The sequence below is a fragment of the Equus quagga genome, chromosome 12 (genome assembly GCF_021613505.1).
Source record: "Equus quagga isolate Etosha38 chromosome 12, UCLA_HA_Equagga_1.0, whole genome shotgun sequence".
Classification (NCBI taxonomy): Eukaryota; Metazoa; Chordata; class Mammalia; order Perissodactyla; family Equidae; genus Equus; species Equus quagga.
In genome coordinates, this window is record NC_060278.1 from 61347263 (window position 1) to 61362654 (window position 15392).

General features: G+C 47.5%; 1 protein-coding gene across 14 annotated transcripts in view; it reads left to right on the forward strand.

The window, feature by feature from the left end:
• The window catches only part of PPP1R12B (protein phosphatase 1 regulatory subunit 12B), a 201808-nt gene that overhangs the window by 124522 nt on the left and 61894 nt on the right, over positions 1-15392 (forward strand). Inside the window, exon 21 of one of the 14 annotated variants that reach the window (XM_046678672.1) lies at positions 14273-14698. The exons of 12 other annotated variants lie outside the window; for them this stretch is intronic. In XM_046678672.1, the coding sequence (XP_046534628.1) occupies positions 14273-14305 (33 nt within the window). In that variant the 3' untranslated portion in view covers positions 14306-14698. One more of the 14 variants, XM_046678673.1, reaches the window with a different exon arrangement.

Sequence of the window (15392 nt, forward strand, 5' to 3'; positions counted from 1 at the left end):
CGTCCCCAGAGTCCCTGTTGTCCTTGGTGGAGGTGGTGGTTGTGTCTCTCAGGAAGTGAGAATTCCACACTGTAATTAGGAGAGTGCTGCCCCGTCCCCAGAGTCCCTGTTGCTTTTAGGCAGATCAGATGGCCCTCAGTCTGGACAGTCACTAAAACATCACCCTCAAAGTTAGCAGTGTCGCTTTCCCGGCCCGGAATGGAACCAGTAGGTCTGGATCACTAATCGCCCCTCAGAATGCACTGGGAAGGGAGAGTTGTTAAGGAATTACTAATTCATGGATAATAAGCTATCTGCCTGCGATACCTGGTAGCATGCTGGTGGAGAGAGAAGCTGGCGAAGTGTTCCAAAAGAGGTAAGCACTTCAGTGTAAGGTTTTCAACTAAATACAGGAGAGAACCATACTGAAATGTGCTGGCAAAGCTCGGTTTTGAACTAAGCTTTAACAGAAAATAAAACTTGCCTTGGGAGCCACTGAATGCATTTCCGCTTTTGTCCTGCCCTCTCTTCTATACCCTCCTTCTCAGTCATCTGTTGAACAAGCACTTTCCGTGCCTGTGGTGGTCAGGCTGTTTTCTCGGTGCTGGAATGCACCAGTGAACACAAGCCCTGCTCTCATGGAGCCAACACTCGCGTGGAGGAGTGGACAGTGGATAGAGGGGGTGTGAGGGAAATCATGTGTGAAAAGGCAATGAATGCCATGGGAAGACTGCGTTGAGTAGGGTAGGGAGGTCAGAAATGCCAGTGTGGGTGGGAGGTCAACACTATGAGTAGGGCTGTCAGGTTGGCCTTGCTGAGAAAGCGTCACCTGAGCCCAGTCTGAAAGGAAGCGGGGTGGGAAGCCATGAGTCTGTGTGGGGTAGAGCGTTACGGGCAGGGGACAGCCCCTCTGGAGACTGAGGCAGGTGTGTGCCTGACGGGCTGGAAGACAACTGAGAAGACCCACGTGGCAGAGCAGAATGGGCAGAGGCCCTGGCGGCAGGGGCTGGTAAGCCATTGCAAGGGCTCCAGCTGTGATCTGAAGGAGCGGGCATCCGTTGTGCAGTTGAGCAGAGGGTGACGTGTGACACATACACCGCAAAGTGTTACTCTGCTCACTCTCCTGAGAGGTGGGAGCCAGGCCAGCAGGTAGGGCTGTTACAGCAGTCTAGGGGAAACAGAGGTGTTTGGACAGGCTGAGAGTGGGGCATAAAGATGCTGAGAGTTTTCCTATTCTGGATTTATTCTGAAGTTGGAGCTAGAAGATTGGCTGTCGGATTGGATACAGGGTGAAGAGAATAGGAGGGAGGTCGGTCAAGGTTAACACCAAAGCTTTAGGCTAAGGCAGCTGAAAGGATGGAGTTTTCATTAGCTGAGATGGAGAAGATTGGGAGGACTAGATCTGGTTGGGGAAGAGTGGGCGTTCAGTTTCGGTTTTGTGTTAAATTTGGTTTTAGAAGCGTTAAGAAACGTCTAGGAAAGAGTCAGGGGTAGGAATCCGGTGCTCAGGCGAGAGGTCCAGGCCAGACGTGTAAACGTGCCGGTTGTATGTAAACTGCGAGATGGGGTGAGATCCCAGGAGGACGAGCGTCGACACAGAAGAGGCCCGAAGAGAGAGCCTGGGCACCGCGGAGTCCAGGGGAGGAGGCAGCGGAGCGCCGAGGGCCGCACTTGGCCCTGAGGATGTGCAGGTTCCCCTCTCTCCAAAACGAAGTCAGGCAGACGGGGCAGCTCACTCCATGCTGGGCAGGTTTGCTGCTGCTGTTTTACCGTTTTTTCTCAACTCGTGTAGGGAGGTCACCACACTGTCCACTCGGCCTGCGTGTAAAACAGCCCTGCCGTGGTGTAGGGGCCGGGATCCCAGAGCACCCTGGGGCATCTCCGGAGCAGAAGTCACAGCCTCCTGGCAGGCCCTGTCTGCAGGCCTCTCAAGTCCGGGAATGTCCTAAGACTGTGTTTGCTAGTCAGAGGAATTCTGTTGGTGAACTGTCCCCCTGCACCATCCACTCACTGTCCGCGTGTGACTCGTTCACCTCTCTGCACATGATCCCTTCACCTCTTTGCACATGATCCATTCGCCATCTGAGCGCACGACCTGTTCCTGTCTCTGCACATGATCCATTCACCATGCGTTCAGGCGACCCATTCGCCTCTCTGCACATGATCCGTTCACCGTCTGCACGCACGACCCATTCGCATCTCTGCACGTGATCTGTTCACCGTCTACGCGCACGACCTATTCACATCTCTGCACATGATCCATTCACAGTCTCTGCGCGTGATCTTTTAAGTTGACTCAGCTTGTGGCCTCTTTACTTTGCCTGGTTTCCTCAGCTTTATTACGTCTTTGAATAACTAGCGCTTCTGTTTCACGTAAGAAGAGGCCACCTTTGAAAAACTTTTTCTAAATGCCGTTGTATACTGAACTCATTTAGCTCTGTGATGGCTAGAATGGCAATTACAGAGTTTGAATTTTAGAACTGAAAGAGACTTTAAAGACCATCTAGTTAAACTTCTCATTTAAAGATAACAATTGAGACCCAGAGATGTTAAGCAGCTTCCCAGGATCACACAGCTGTGTTCTCAGTCCATGACTGCTGCCCACCTTCAGGTGAATGTTTATGTCTGTTGTGGATCTTATGTGATGTGCCGTGGTAACAAGCAATATAGCATAGCAGTTACGAGTGCAGAAGCGAGACCTGAGCTCCTTGGGGAAACCCTGACTCAGCTCCTTAATTATTTTGGATGAGTTGCTTAAGAGGATGTGCTTCAGTTTCCTCATCTGTAGAATGGGGATAATAATAGTATGTACTTCTCAGAGTTGTGGAATGAAAGTGAGTTACACATTTAGATGGTTAGAGGTGATTGAGATCCATACGAATTATTTTCCAAACCCATAGGTTCCTGAATCTGGATGAGAGGAAGCCTTCTGGAATACTTGACTTTAGAATCATGGGATTTTGAGGTTATTTATTAATTTATCCATAAAGAATGGATTGTTTGGCAAGTCAGAGGAGTAGTGCAGGCTCCTCCATAACTCCAGCGTGTGTCTGTGTTCCGAAAACATACCTGATGAATTTTGAGAAATTAATTGTAAGGAACGGGTCGAGAGGGAAGGAGAAGAGCTGCATGGTCGTGTTTGCTTGGCCCCTTTGAGCGCCTGACCAAGTCCTGCCGACTTCTGTCACTCGAGCAGGCTCTCCTCCCTAGGCCTAAATTGCCCTCCCCTCTGTTTCTCTGCCAGGGTTCCCACAGGTCTGTGTCACAGATCTTTATTTCCCCCTCTCTCAGTGAGTGAAGAATAGCCCTTCTTCCCATTTGCTCTAATTTTTCACGGCTTTGCTTCTTGCTATTTGCTGGACCTTTTCCCCTTTCAAGCAGTACTTCTTATCTTGTTACTTAACCTCGTGAAGCCCCTTCATCTGCTGGAGGGCACCCAGTGACTTTCTGTCCAGTCTCCACTGCTGGGCAGTCTCTCTGCCATTCTCCTTTTAGGTAAAATCCTGCAACCGTTTTCTTCGCCGTCTCTCTGGGGCCTGATTGCCTAATATGGTAAGGTATGTCCCAGACAGGACTACACTGTTGCGATAGGACAACGGTTTGACTCCGTTTAGAGACACGGTAGGTGAGCTATCAGATCGCGTTAATTATTTATACAGGAAACCAGTATTTTTCACAGTATACCGCATAACAACCATAATCTTTTGTTTTTTTTTAAAGCAAGCCTCTCTTCCTTTTAACAGAGAGGAAGGATAAAAAAATACAGATTTTCCTCCTCAGCCTCTTTAGCCAGATAAGAAAAAAATAAGGAAAGGGTAGTTACTTGTCCCCAGAATGAGAGAGTTTTGAGAAGTCTGAGAAAGTTGATAATATAATGCTCATAAGGATATAAAAAATAAGAACAGATTTAATAAGCAGTGGCTGTTCTAAACGGTCCTGTTGTCGCCAGCCTCTGGGAGTTGGCAGGCATCGTGCATGTAGGGAAGCCAGCTGTCCCGGATGTACGGTTGATGACAGTGGGCAGTCCCCGGGAGGGAGATGGGGACTGGGAGACGGCAGCCGACTGGCCTGTGGGGCAGCTGCCTTCTCTCCAGTGTGCATGGAGGAGTCCTTTCTGGTGGGAACCCTTCCGTGTCGGCCTGGGAGGGTCTTTCCCGCCACTGTACGTGAGCTCTTATTTTGTGACTCTTGCTTCTTAAAATACTGCAGATATGGTGATTTTCTATGTATGGGTCACTTGTCCCCTGCTCTGGCCCAAGCTGTGTAAACCATCTTGAGAACAGTGTCTTTTGGCATCTTCCTTTTAAGGACTCTATTAATTTTAGGTCATGCTGTTGCCTAGGAAATCCCAGTAATCAAAGCTCACATGTATTCCTTTGAGACTCTGTAAATTTTGGACCCACTGTCCCATTATGTCAGTGGATTCTGCTTTAGTCAGAAATCTTTTTTAAGATGGAATAAATTGACCCTCAAGGTATCTGGGCTTTGCTCAAACGTCCTGTCCAGAGATGTGAAAGGTTGTCAGCCACTAAGGATGGGACAGTGAGCCTCTTGACCTTGCCTTTCCTTCTGGTTTCTTCCTTCTGCCTCCAGCTGTCTTCAAGGTCTTAGTCTGTGTTAGCAACCTGTGACCTTCTGTCTCTCTGTTGGAAGGACACTGATGAGCTTGAGACTCTGCTGGAACTTTCACAGTTTTTATGATTATAGAGGTAATACATTTCATTATAGAAAACATGGAAGTGTAGAAAAGTGTAAAGCAGTGGTTCTCAAAAGCTGCAGGAGTATTTTAGAGGAGGCTGTAAACATTCATAGGGGTTCTTTCAGGAGTCTCTGGTGGGGGCTGTTCTCCATGCGTTTAGTGCACGGGGCCAGAGATGTTCCGTATCCTGATCTCTGCATGTAACCAACAGTTGTCCTACAGCTTCTTGACTTTGGACTGGCTCCCTGGACGGTCAGAGATGAAATCATCTATTACCTGAGTTCAAAACCGAACTTGATTTTACGTACAAACTCACGTTTTTTGGCAGAGGGAGGTTCTGAAAGTTCAACCACTATGTAAGTTGGGGAAAAACCGCACTTAGTTGTACTCAGCGCTGATGGCGGTGCCACTTGTAAACGACATCATTTTACACACTTCTGATCTGCATTTGACTTCTGCCTTCCTGACGATGCTGTGTTGGGTCCAAGCCTCTCACTGCTTGGTGCCTTCTCGTATTATTGGCCCAAGAATTTGCACATTGAAATACATATTTTGTTATAAATTATTTTCCTTTTGTTTCTTCTTCATATCTTATTGTTGATTTTTTATTGTTTTAGCTCAGTTTTATATCTATGAATTTCATTTCAGGATATAAATTTTGGGAGGGGGGTGTTAGAAAATAGTTGTAATAAAAGAGGATTCTTTCTGCTGTAAAGAACAAGAAAGAATTGTTCAAAGTCATACCACTCAAAAGAGATTACTGTTTAACATTCTGGTGAATTTCCTGATGGAATTTTTCCTAAGTTGGTTGTTTATTTTAAACATATTCAGGACCAACTAAGGGCATTCTTGAAAAAAGGATCATTTTCAACCTAAGTATTCCTCAGACCCCATCATTACCATGATGACAATTTCCTAACATTGTCTTCAAAGCACTGGGGTTCCACTCTTTTATCAAAGTACTCAGTCCTGTGATGGCTTTGATCACAGAGAGCCTCCAGGAGTAATTGTTCCCCTCCCGCTGGAGTCTGAGGGTTACCTCGGTTACAGAAGTACTCATTTCTTCTGTTGATAGCATGGCTGGGCAGCTTTAACCATGGCTTAGGCTCGGCTCCTGTCAGAGTTCTAACCCCGTGATTGAGGTGAAAAGCTTAGTGTGGGATTTGCAGCTCTTTTTCAGCAAATGGAGTGTTTATAGATTTGCCTCAGCAGGAATGTTGAGCTCGAGCCACTAAAAGATGTTGCCTTTCAGTGTGACCATTAGGTCAGACCCGAGAGGTAGGATAGTTGGGGTGAAAAGATGAATATCTACCATCTACCAGTCTTAATTTTCTCCATACCATTCTCAGTTTTCAGTCAAGCAAGTTCAAGACTCAGACAGCAGCCATGTAGTGACATGAATTTCTTTCATAAAAAACCATAATATTGGGGCCGGCCTGGTGGCGCAGCAGTTAAGTGCACACATTCTGCTTCAGTGGCCCGGATTCACTGGTTCGGGTCCTGGGTGCGGACATATGTTAGCTCAGGGCCAGGCTTCCTCAGCAAAAAGGGGATGATTGGCAGATGTTAGCTCAGGGCTAATCTTCCTCAAAAAAAAAAAACATGACATTATGTCCAAATATGACCCTTTAAGGTACATAAAGATTCACATAGGTGTGCCTTAACACACTGTGTGCTTTTAAAAATACTTGACTTTTTTTATGCTTTAGAAGTGTTTTGTTTTCTTTGCGTTTGCTTTTTTGAACTCTTACACCTTAAATTATGGCAGTGTTGTTGACTGCTGAGAAGGAAGGAGGGATATTTTAAAAACCCATTGCTAAATTAATAGCTCAAACTAAAATACTTAGTATAGTCTTGGAGCTTATAGTTCTGGTTATGTTTCTGAATTTTTTTTCAGATGATAGAAGCGTTTTAAGAGGAAAATAACATGTTGGGATACTATATAACCAAATAAAACATTTTTTGCTTTTAGATGGTGTTTTCCTTAGGCATTGGGGGACTTTCAAAAGCGACATACCAAATTGGTGAGTCATGGGGCTATGGTGGCTGAATGCCAAGCTCCCCATTTCTCCAGGTGCCTAGTGTAGCCGCCTCCTGGATGTTCTGCGAGTCCACACTCTTCCTTTCTGAGCCCCACGGGAGGGCAGATGTTTGTGCCTCTTCCCCAGCGTCCGTGCTCGGGGAGGGCCAGTGGCAGCAGGGCCAACCTGACCTTCATTGGTGGCACATAATGCTCTAAGTCAGGGCTCAGCCACATTTTTATGTACGGAGCCTGATTATAAATATTTCCTGCTTTGCAGGCCACATGGTCTGTTGCAACTACTCAGCTCTGCTGTTGTAGCAGGAAAGCAGCCACAGACAGCGTGTCAATAAGTGGGAGTGGCTGTGTTCCAATAAAACTTTATTTACAGAAGCAGGCTGGTGGGCTGAATTTGGCCTATGGGCCAGGCCACGGTTTGTCAGCCTCTGCTCTAGGTTACTGATTCAGCAAGTGTGTGCTGATGTCATCATGACCCGATGTCAGTTTTCTCTCATCCAAGCACTTCTCTGGCAATTCAGCATTTTCCCAGTTCCTCTGATTCTTTAGTATCATCGACACTTTGTGGGGCAAGGGACGTCATCTGTTTGGGGGATACGTGTTGTTTGTCCTCACTTGGAAAAGTATTGATGAGTTGTCCTGCTGCTGGAAACAAGCTGTGAAGCTTCCTGAATGAAGGAGTGAAGGGGGAGAGTTTCTTCCATGTCCATTTAAACTCCATTTTAAATAGAGTTTCTCTGTCCAGCTTCAGTTCATCACCTTTTGAGGAGATGGTTGGTTCTCCCATTATACCCCTATCTGCTTTTCTCATCTGATCCTATCCCTTCTTACCTCCCAAAGACCTGTCTCGAGGTTAGTTAAAATTACAGTTTGGGGATATATAATCACTTGACACTTGAGAAATTCTGCTTCTTATAGACTATGACGGTAAGTAAGTTTGCCTTTAAGGCTCACAGGTTCTTGGAAGGGTGCCTGTCAGAAGATTGTTAATTGCTGTCCTTCGCTTTAATTGCTGGTTGTCATTTGAATCCCTTAGTCAGGAGTAGATTGTAGAATTTATTAGTCTTTTCTGCCTTGTTAACTATCAGTCTGCAGAACATATGCAGGAAGAACTTAGGAGTTTGTGGAGGGGGTGACAGATCTTCAAAGCTTTGACCCTGGGCTTATTTGAAATGGTAGTTAAGAGGAGTGGACTTTTGGAAAGAGAAGCTAAAATTCTGATTCTTCAACAACTTTAAGGAAAAAGGTGATGAAAACTGACAGTAACATGTCACAGTAAAGACTCAAGTCAGGTCTGGGAATTGATCCTGGGTTGGCACAGTTAATATTGTGCCAAGTAAGCAAGGCAGATACTTTCTGTGGCATAAACGTGTACCTGATGTATGACATGTCGTCTGAGAAGTCTTAGGTAACTGCTGACCTGTAGTGCTCAGGAATAAAACTAATGAGATATTGTTTGGACAATTTATAAATTATTTCTGGAGTGCTTGACTTGGAGCTAAGGGCAGCAACAAGCTGAGCCATTCTCGATGATAGTTACCTCGTAGGTAAAGCCTCTATAGAAGTCTTCCTCAAAGTTGTCGATAGGAATCATGGGGCTCATTTGTTTGTAATACGGATTTTCAGGCCCCTCTCTCGAGATTCTGAATTAGGAGGGGATTGTGGTGGTGGAGGGTGGAAAGCCTGGGATCTGTGTTATAGAAGTCGCCAGGTGATTCTTAACAGGCAAGTTTGACAGACACTGTTCCTAGAGGTATAATGTAGAGGGGTGGCTCATGTCCCAGGAGGGCACCGCTCGAGAGGAGGATTAACTGTGGCCCACTGTGGGAGCCTAGCGCCACCCTCTACACCTCCCTCCTCCAGAAATGCACGTCTAACCCAGAGCTCCAAATCCTCAGAGGGCCCCTGGGACAGTCCAGCCCCATTCGGGATGTCTTTTCTTGCATAGCAGCATGCATTTGTTCAATCAGCAAAAACTTACTGATTACTCACTATATGTCAAGTGTTCTGCATTAGGAATACAGAAAAGTATAAGGTAGACAACGTTCCTGCCCCTCACGGTGCTCGCATCTTCATGGGGCAGGCGGGATTCCTATCAGACCTCCAAGTTGAGATAGTGAATTGAATGTAAGAATCTGGTGTTCATGGAGACAAATATATTTAAGAGTCATTGCCGTAGAGATGGTACTTAGAGACGGAGGACTGGGTGAGACCTCTCAAGAGAAGAGCATAACTAAGGAAGACGAAAGAGCCGGTGACTACGCCCCCGGTTACTCCAGGGCCAGGCCTGGACAAGAACAGGAGTATTGCTTCCGTGTAGCAGGAGAACGTGTTTGGGTTAGTCAGTGGATCTCATGCTGGGAAAGTGAAGTAGTTCTGATCTTGCTTTCTGTGATACACGCTCTCACACTTATTGTCCCTAGAGAGCAATTAGAGACCGGGTCCAGATGGAAGATGGTGAACCAGGTTTCCGGTGGTGGGTATGGACTGAGTGGGAGAAATCTGAGAACTGAAAGCTCAGCAGGAGTTGATACTTACTGGAGTGGAGGGTGAGCACAGGAGGAGTCTAGGAAGGTTGAGGAGATGCGTGGACGGGTACAGACAGTATTGGCTTTGGAGGCAGAAGACCTGGGTTCAGAGCTGGTCCTTCTCCTGTTAGCTGGATGGTCTTGGAGAATAATTTAACCCCTCTGAGCTTTGAAAGTGCTTTAACAACTGTAAAGTGAGATGATTGTCCCTGTCTTGTAGGATTGATGTAAGGAACAGCAGTGATGATGTATTTCACTGTAAATAGCACCTAGCTTTACTGACTTTTTAATAAATGAAAGCTACTAGTGTAAAGGTACTTCATGAGCCCTTCTCTTCCCGTCTTTGAGCTTTCACCCATGGTACCTGTTCCCCAGAGCGCTCTTCCCCTCACCGCTCCCTTTTTCAGCACACATTTGTGTTTTAGGTTAGGCCTCTCCTCCTCTAAGAAGCCTTCCTTTGACCTCTCCTCAGACCAGACTAGGTTCTTCTCAGCATCTTGAATTAATCTTTAACACGGTGATAATCATTAATATGTTGCATTTGCCAGTCAAACTAAAATTTTTCAAGGTCTGTTTCTCATTCATTATTTTACCCCCGGGATCTAGCAGAATACTTGGTATTTAGGTATGTTTTCTCTGAAAATTTGAGCGATTAATGACATTGATGTTTCCAGTTTTGATGGCTGCAGGGATAATATGCTGTTCCTGAGACTGAGATCAAGAGGAGGAACGTGTTTGGGGATGGAGATCGTGATTTTGTTGTTGGATATGCTGAGTTTGAGGTCCCTCTCAGACGTGTGAAAGTAAACAACCCTCATGAGCCTGAAGCGTGGGGAAGGTCCGGGGCTGGAGACAGAGCTGTGGAGGCATCCACCTGCTGGCACTAGTGGTAAGCGAAAGGATGCTGTTTTCCAAGGATTACTTGTAGAGCAGTCGATCTCAACTCCTTTCTTCCCAGTATTTGGGGGATATGATGCCCTCACACGAGTAACTGTGGTTCAGTATCAGTGATTCTGAAGCAGGGCAGGCAAAAGGAGCACATTCTCCTATCAGAGAAGCCTGATCGGAGGGAGGCCTCTCCGAATGTGGGGTGCTAAGGAGGGTCCTGCTGTGAAGAAGGAAGAGGAGACGGTTTAGCGCAGAGGCCGGGATGCACCGGTGCTTATGGACAGTGAAGGAGGAGGGGTGCTGTGGGAGGAGATCAGGGGTGCTGTGCCCAGAGAAGAAGGAACAGAGCCGGGGAAGAAGAGTATTCCACCAAGCGGGAGTGGCGAGTTTTAGGGACTCTAGGTGACAGAAACTGAACATGATACAGCTCAAGTAATGGCTGTGTCACTGGGAAACCTGCGCATTGACCTGGCCTGGCTCGGGCATGGCCGAGTCTAGGAGGCTAAAGCCGCCCTCAGAGCTCTGCCTTCTTCTGTGTGTAGACACAGAGGAGAGATTCCTTCTCTGTCCTGGTGCCCACGTGTCTGAGGGACCTCCTTGGGTCAGCTGAACTTCCCTGACCCATTTTCTGTAGACAGAGATGGACGGGCAGTGAAGCCTAGTGGTTGAGAGCCTGCCCCCTGGAACCGAGTCATCTGAGTGCACATCCCTGCTCTGCCACTGACCATGGAACCCTGGGTGAATTGCATGCTCCTCCTGCGCCTGTTTCTTCAGCTCTGACATGGGAGGAGCAGTAGCACCTCCCACACAGGTCATTTCTGTAAATGGGATAATACACACGAAGCTGACAGAACAGTCTCTGGCACAGGGAACGTGCTCAGGGAGTGTTCCCCACCGTGGTGATGACGGTGACAGTAATGGTGGTCGTGGGGTGGCAATAATGCTGCCATAGCCCCAGCTCTGCCTGATGCAGGGGAGGGTAGGAGAGGGTCAGCTACATGGAATAGGTTCCCCACGGGAGGCAGGGGTTCTCTTACCCAAAGAAGAGAAAGGGGGCAAGTGCTGGACAGAGACCGTAGCCCCCGCGGTCCTCTGCAGTCACGTCCAGCTGGTTCCGTCACCCACACCGGCTTTGAGAACTCCTGTGTGTCCCATAGGTTTGGCGCTAAGGAGATGTTGCTGACTTGTGAGAGCAGGTGGTGAGCGGGGATGGGGCACTGACGCAGTGGTGGCTTCTCCTTGTGACTCTGCATGTGGTGATTTTGATGCATTTTCTGGGGGTTAAGAGCATCTGGTGAGTAGCCACTTGCTTTGTGGGCAAAGCTCCAAGATATTTGGCTGTTAAAAAAAATACTCTTTGTAAAGGCTTGGAGAGTTCAGACAGATCGAATCGTCCTGTCATTTGGCAGGTTGGTGACTGTGGTTCCGTGCTTCACTCTGGCTGCTTCCCTGAACGATCCCGTTCCACATTTCTGCTCTCCTTGTTGAGAACAGATGGTTAGTCAATGTTCTTGCATGCTCCTGGAAGGACGTTCTGAAGGAATGAAAAGCAAATGCACCTCTGGCTCAGACAAGCGTTTTCCACATGTTAGTTACTGGGTGCACTTGTGAGATGGGGTGTCAGTCACCATCAGGTCTCGTTGCTGGAGATGCTGTCTGGACCTGGCTCCTTTCCTCTGACCGTGTTTCTGCCTTTTTGTGTTCACCTTGCTTGTTTACAGAACTCATTGGAGAGAGAGCCTAATTGAGGATTGAGAAAGTTCTGCTCAGCTGCCCCAAGACTGCTTTTAGTAAAGAAGTTCTTATAGAATACAGTTGTGGAAAACAGCCCTGACAGGTTTTAGGTTAATCTAGAATGGCTTCCTAAAGAAAAACTTTAGAAGAAGAATATGGGTACCTTTTCCTCCGAGCTCTCCCCTCCTCAGTTACATTATCACCCCAGAAAAATATCACAAATAAAACGAAACTATTATAACATAAGCGTCAGGAGAAAGTGAGGAACTGAGTCCTGCTTCCATCTGCAGCATTAATGAGAGCATGTCACAGTGCTGCAGATCGCTCTGACCGGATGCTCCTAGCTGTGAATTTTGGTTAGTTCCTTAAAGAAAGTTTATTCCAGAATTTACTTCCTAAATGTTTTTTTACTGCAACCTACAAGTGAGCTTCAAGAAATAAATTTGATTTAGGTAGTAACGATTATTAGAAAACTACTTCAAAACAGACTACTTAACAAACAGAAGGGGAAGTATGTAACCTCACTAGCGTTCAAAACTATAAATTAGAATTATAATGAGGTAGGATTTTTTGTTTCACCAAGCAGAATAGGCACAGATTTTGAAATGAGGATGCCCAGTTTATTGAGAGAGTACAGTGAAATGGGCCTTCTCATCTTTTACTGTTGGGAATGCAAACGAGCGCGTCCTTTTGGAACACACATGCCGAACTATCAAAGCCCCAGATTGATTCAGAATTTCCACTTATGGAAATCTGTCTCTAGGAAACTCTCCTAAGAATGAAAAAGAAAAGACAGCCTCTGTTGAGAGCGTTTCCTCACAGGGTGTATTATGTCCGTGTGGCTCTGTGCACGTTTATTCATTCAGTCGACGCTTGAGTGTGCGTTATGCGGAAGGCTGTCTGTTGGGTACTGTTGCACAGAGCAGACGTTTGGCTGTTTACAGTAGTGGGAAAAGTGGAAACAACCTAAATGCCCAGTGCTCTGGCGGTAGTCCGCACTGAGTCCATGCCGTGGAGCGCTGAGTTGGGCTTTGCTTTACCACACGCGGACTGTGGCCGCTTAGCCGTGTGTCCTTGGAGTAGCCTGCAATAGGAGCAGCCGTTTACAAATGAGTTACAAAGGTAGCGTTGTGACCTGGACAATTAGACAGCATGTTACCGAAGGAACGGATCCACAGTTCAGTGTGTGATGTGAGTGCAGCTCTAGAGCGAGAGGCTCCCGGCCTGGGGGTGTCACGGTGAGACCAATAAGACGGGCTGTTTCCTACTTCTCTTTACTTTCTGAATTTTCTTTAATGCGCCCCTGTTCGTTGTCTAATTTTTTTTCTGAAATACTTTGACCACACAAACTTAGGAAGAGTGAAGGCTTGCGTGCAAGTGAAGACTGCTCATCGGCCTTTGTCAGAGGGCTGGGTCCCTCTCTTCTGACAGGCTGCCTCTCTCTGAAGTGCTGGATAGTGGATAGAAGCCTGCAGGGCCCACCCCACACGGTCTGTGTCCGCACACGGCAGTTAGACGCAGTGCCCTGTGCCGCACACGCAGCACTGGGTGGCGAGGGCCCTGCTGTGAGTGTCTTTCAGACGTTAGACGGCGTCTTCAGGGTGTGATCTGGCGGCTCTTGGGACTGTGGCTGGCGCTGCACCAGCTCTCAGTCCTGTGCACCTGTGAGGCCAGAGCAGCACGTGAAACGCAGCAGTTCACACGCACTCACTGTGACTCCTGGTCAAAGCTCTCGGAAGCTCTGAGGTTTCTTCTGGACTTTTCCTGCCACCTTAACCCAACTTTTAAACTCTTCATCCCCTCTCCCTTGTTTTCAGTAGAGCTCCCACTTTGCTCTTTCCTTCCTTGTCCTCTTCCCTGCATCTCGGTTCACAGGAAGCTCTCAGTGGGCCGACGTGAGGGTGGCCGGCCCGCCTCATGCCCTGTGGCTGTGCAGCGTGCGGCTTAGTTCGGCTCCATCTGCACTTGATCCCGTCAGCTTTGGGTTTATTTCTGTTACCCTCTCAACCGTCAGTGACAGACATGTTTGTAGAAAAGACATTTTTGTGTCTGGGCCTTGTGTGAGGACTTCTGCTTTGGTCTGAGTTAGTTAGCTTTTTTCTACATAAAGCTCAGAGTGTGTCCACGCCCACCGAGAAACTGCCTCCAGCTACCCGGCACCAGTAGCCTTTCCTCTGCAGAGTCGTGCTCGGACTGAACCGGGCATTTGGGGTGTGACTTCCAGTTTTTGAAGACTGATTTCAGGAACGCGTGGTTTTCTTCTTTACCTGGCAAGTTATTTACTCAGCAGACTGAAGAATGGAGGATGCAGCATACTTACAGAGTACCAAACTGTTGAGGTCACAGAAAACTATTTCTGGCAGATACTTTTAGAAGCTATTCCAGCCCAACTCCCTTATTTTACAGATTAAAAACCTGGGACCCAAAAAGGGGGCATAGCTTAACGTAAGCCGGACAGCGACCTCGTGGCAGAGAGTGCAGCAGAGCAGTTCTGAGTTCCCAGACCGGCCTCCCTTCTGCAGGCCACTGGCCACCTCCCCAGAGCAGGAGCGCGGCTGGCGCGGATCCAGGACCACTGGCTGCCGTGGCTCCTCCAATGCTGTGGAAGACGCCTCTTCTTTTGTCCTCTGGGTCCGTCTCCAGAAAGCAGTGGTAGAGTCTGTGCACGGGCTTACAGCAGAGCCTGCTCCAACCCAAGTTTCTTACCTTTCTAAAGTCATCTTCTGGGGCTGGCCTGGTGGCGCAGCGGTTAAGTGCACACGTTCTGCTTCGGTGGCCCGGGGTTCACCAGTTCGGATCCCAGGTGTGGACATGGCACCGCTTGTCACGCCATGCTGTGGCAGGCATCCCACATATAAAGTAGAGGAAGGTGGGCACAGATGTTAGCTCAGGGCCAGTCTTCCTCAGCAAAAAGAGGAGGATTGGCAGCAGATGTTGGCTCAGGGCTAATCTTCCTCAAAAATAAAATAAAGTAAATAAATAAAGTCATCGTCCCTCCATTTCTGGTGTTCCAGTATATCTGTTACTTATTTCAATACAGACAACTTTGGAATAATGGGAATATTCCTCCACTACAGTTGATTTTAAGCTTGAACTTTGGGTATATTTGTGAAAGTTTACAGACTGATGAGGTTAGGAGAATTAAACTGCTGTTATTTCAAAAGCAAAAACCATTGTAAGACTCCCAGGTCAGGACGGCAGGGTGAGTAAACTGAATCCTATCCCCCCCATTCCAAAAGGAATGGGAAATATTTTTTTAAAGTTTTAAAAATACATCAGCATATTTAAAAACAAGAAAGTCTCTTTGGCCAATAATGGAGAGAAAAGCCACTGTGGTGGGGGAGCTATAAATGGATCTAGGCAACTGGGATCAGGATTTTTGAAGGATCCTGCCTATGCAGAGCGGGAATCCAGGAACCAGGAACACTGTGCTCTCTGCAGACGGGGGCTAGGGTAGTTCAGCTCCTCCTTGAGGTGTCCCAGAAACAGGCTGCTTGCCCCCGACCAGAAAAGAGGAAGGGCAGGC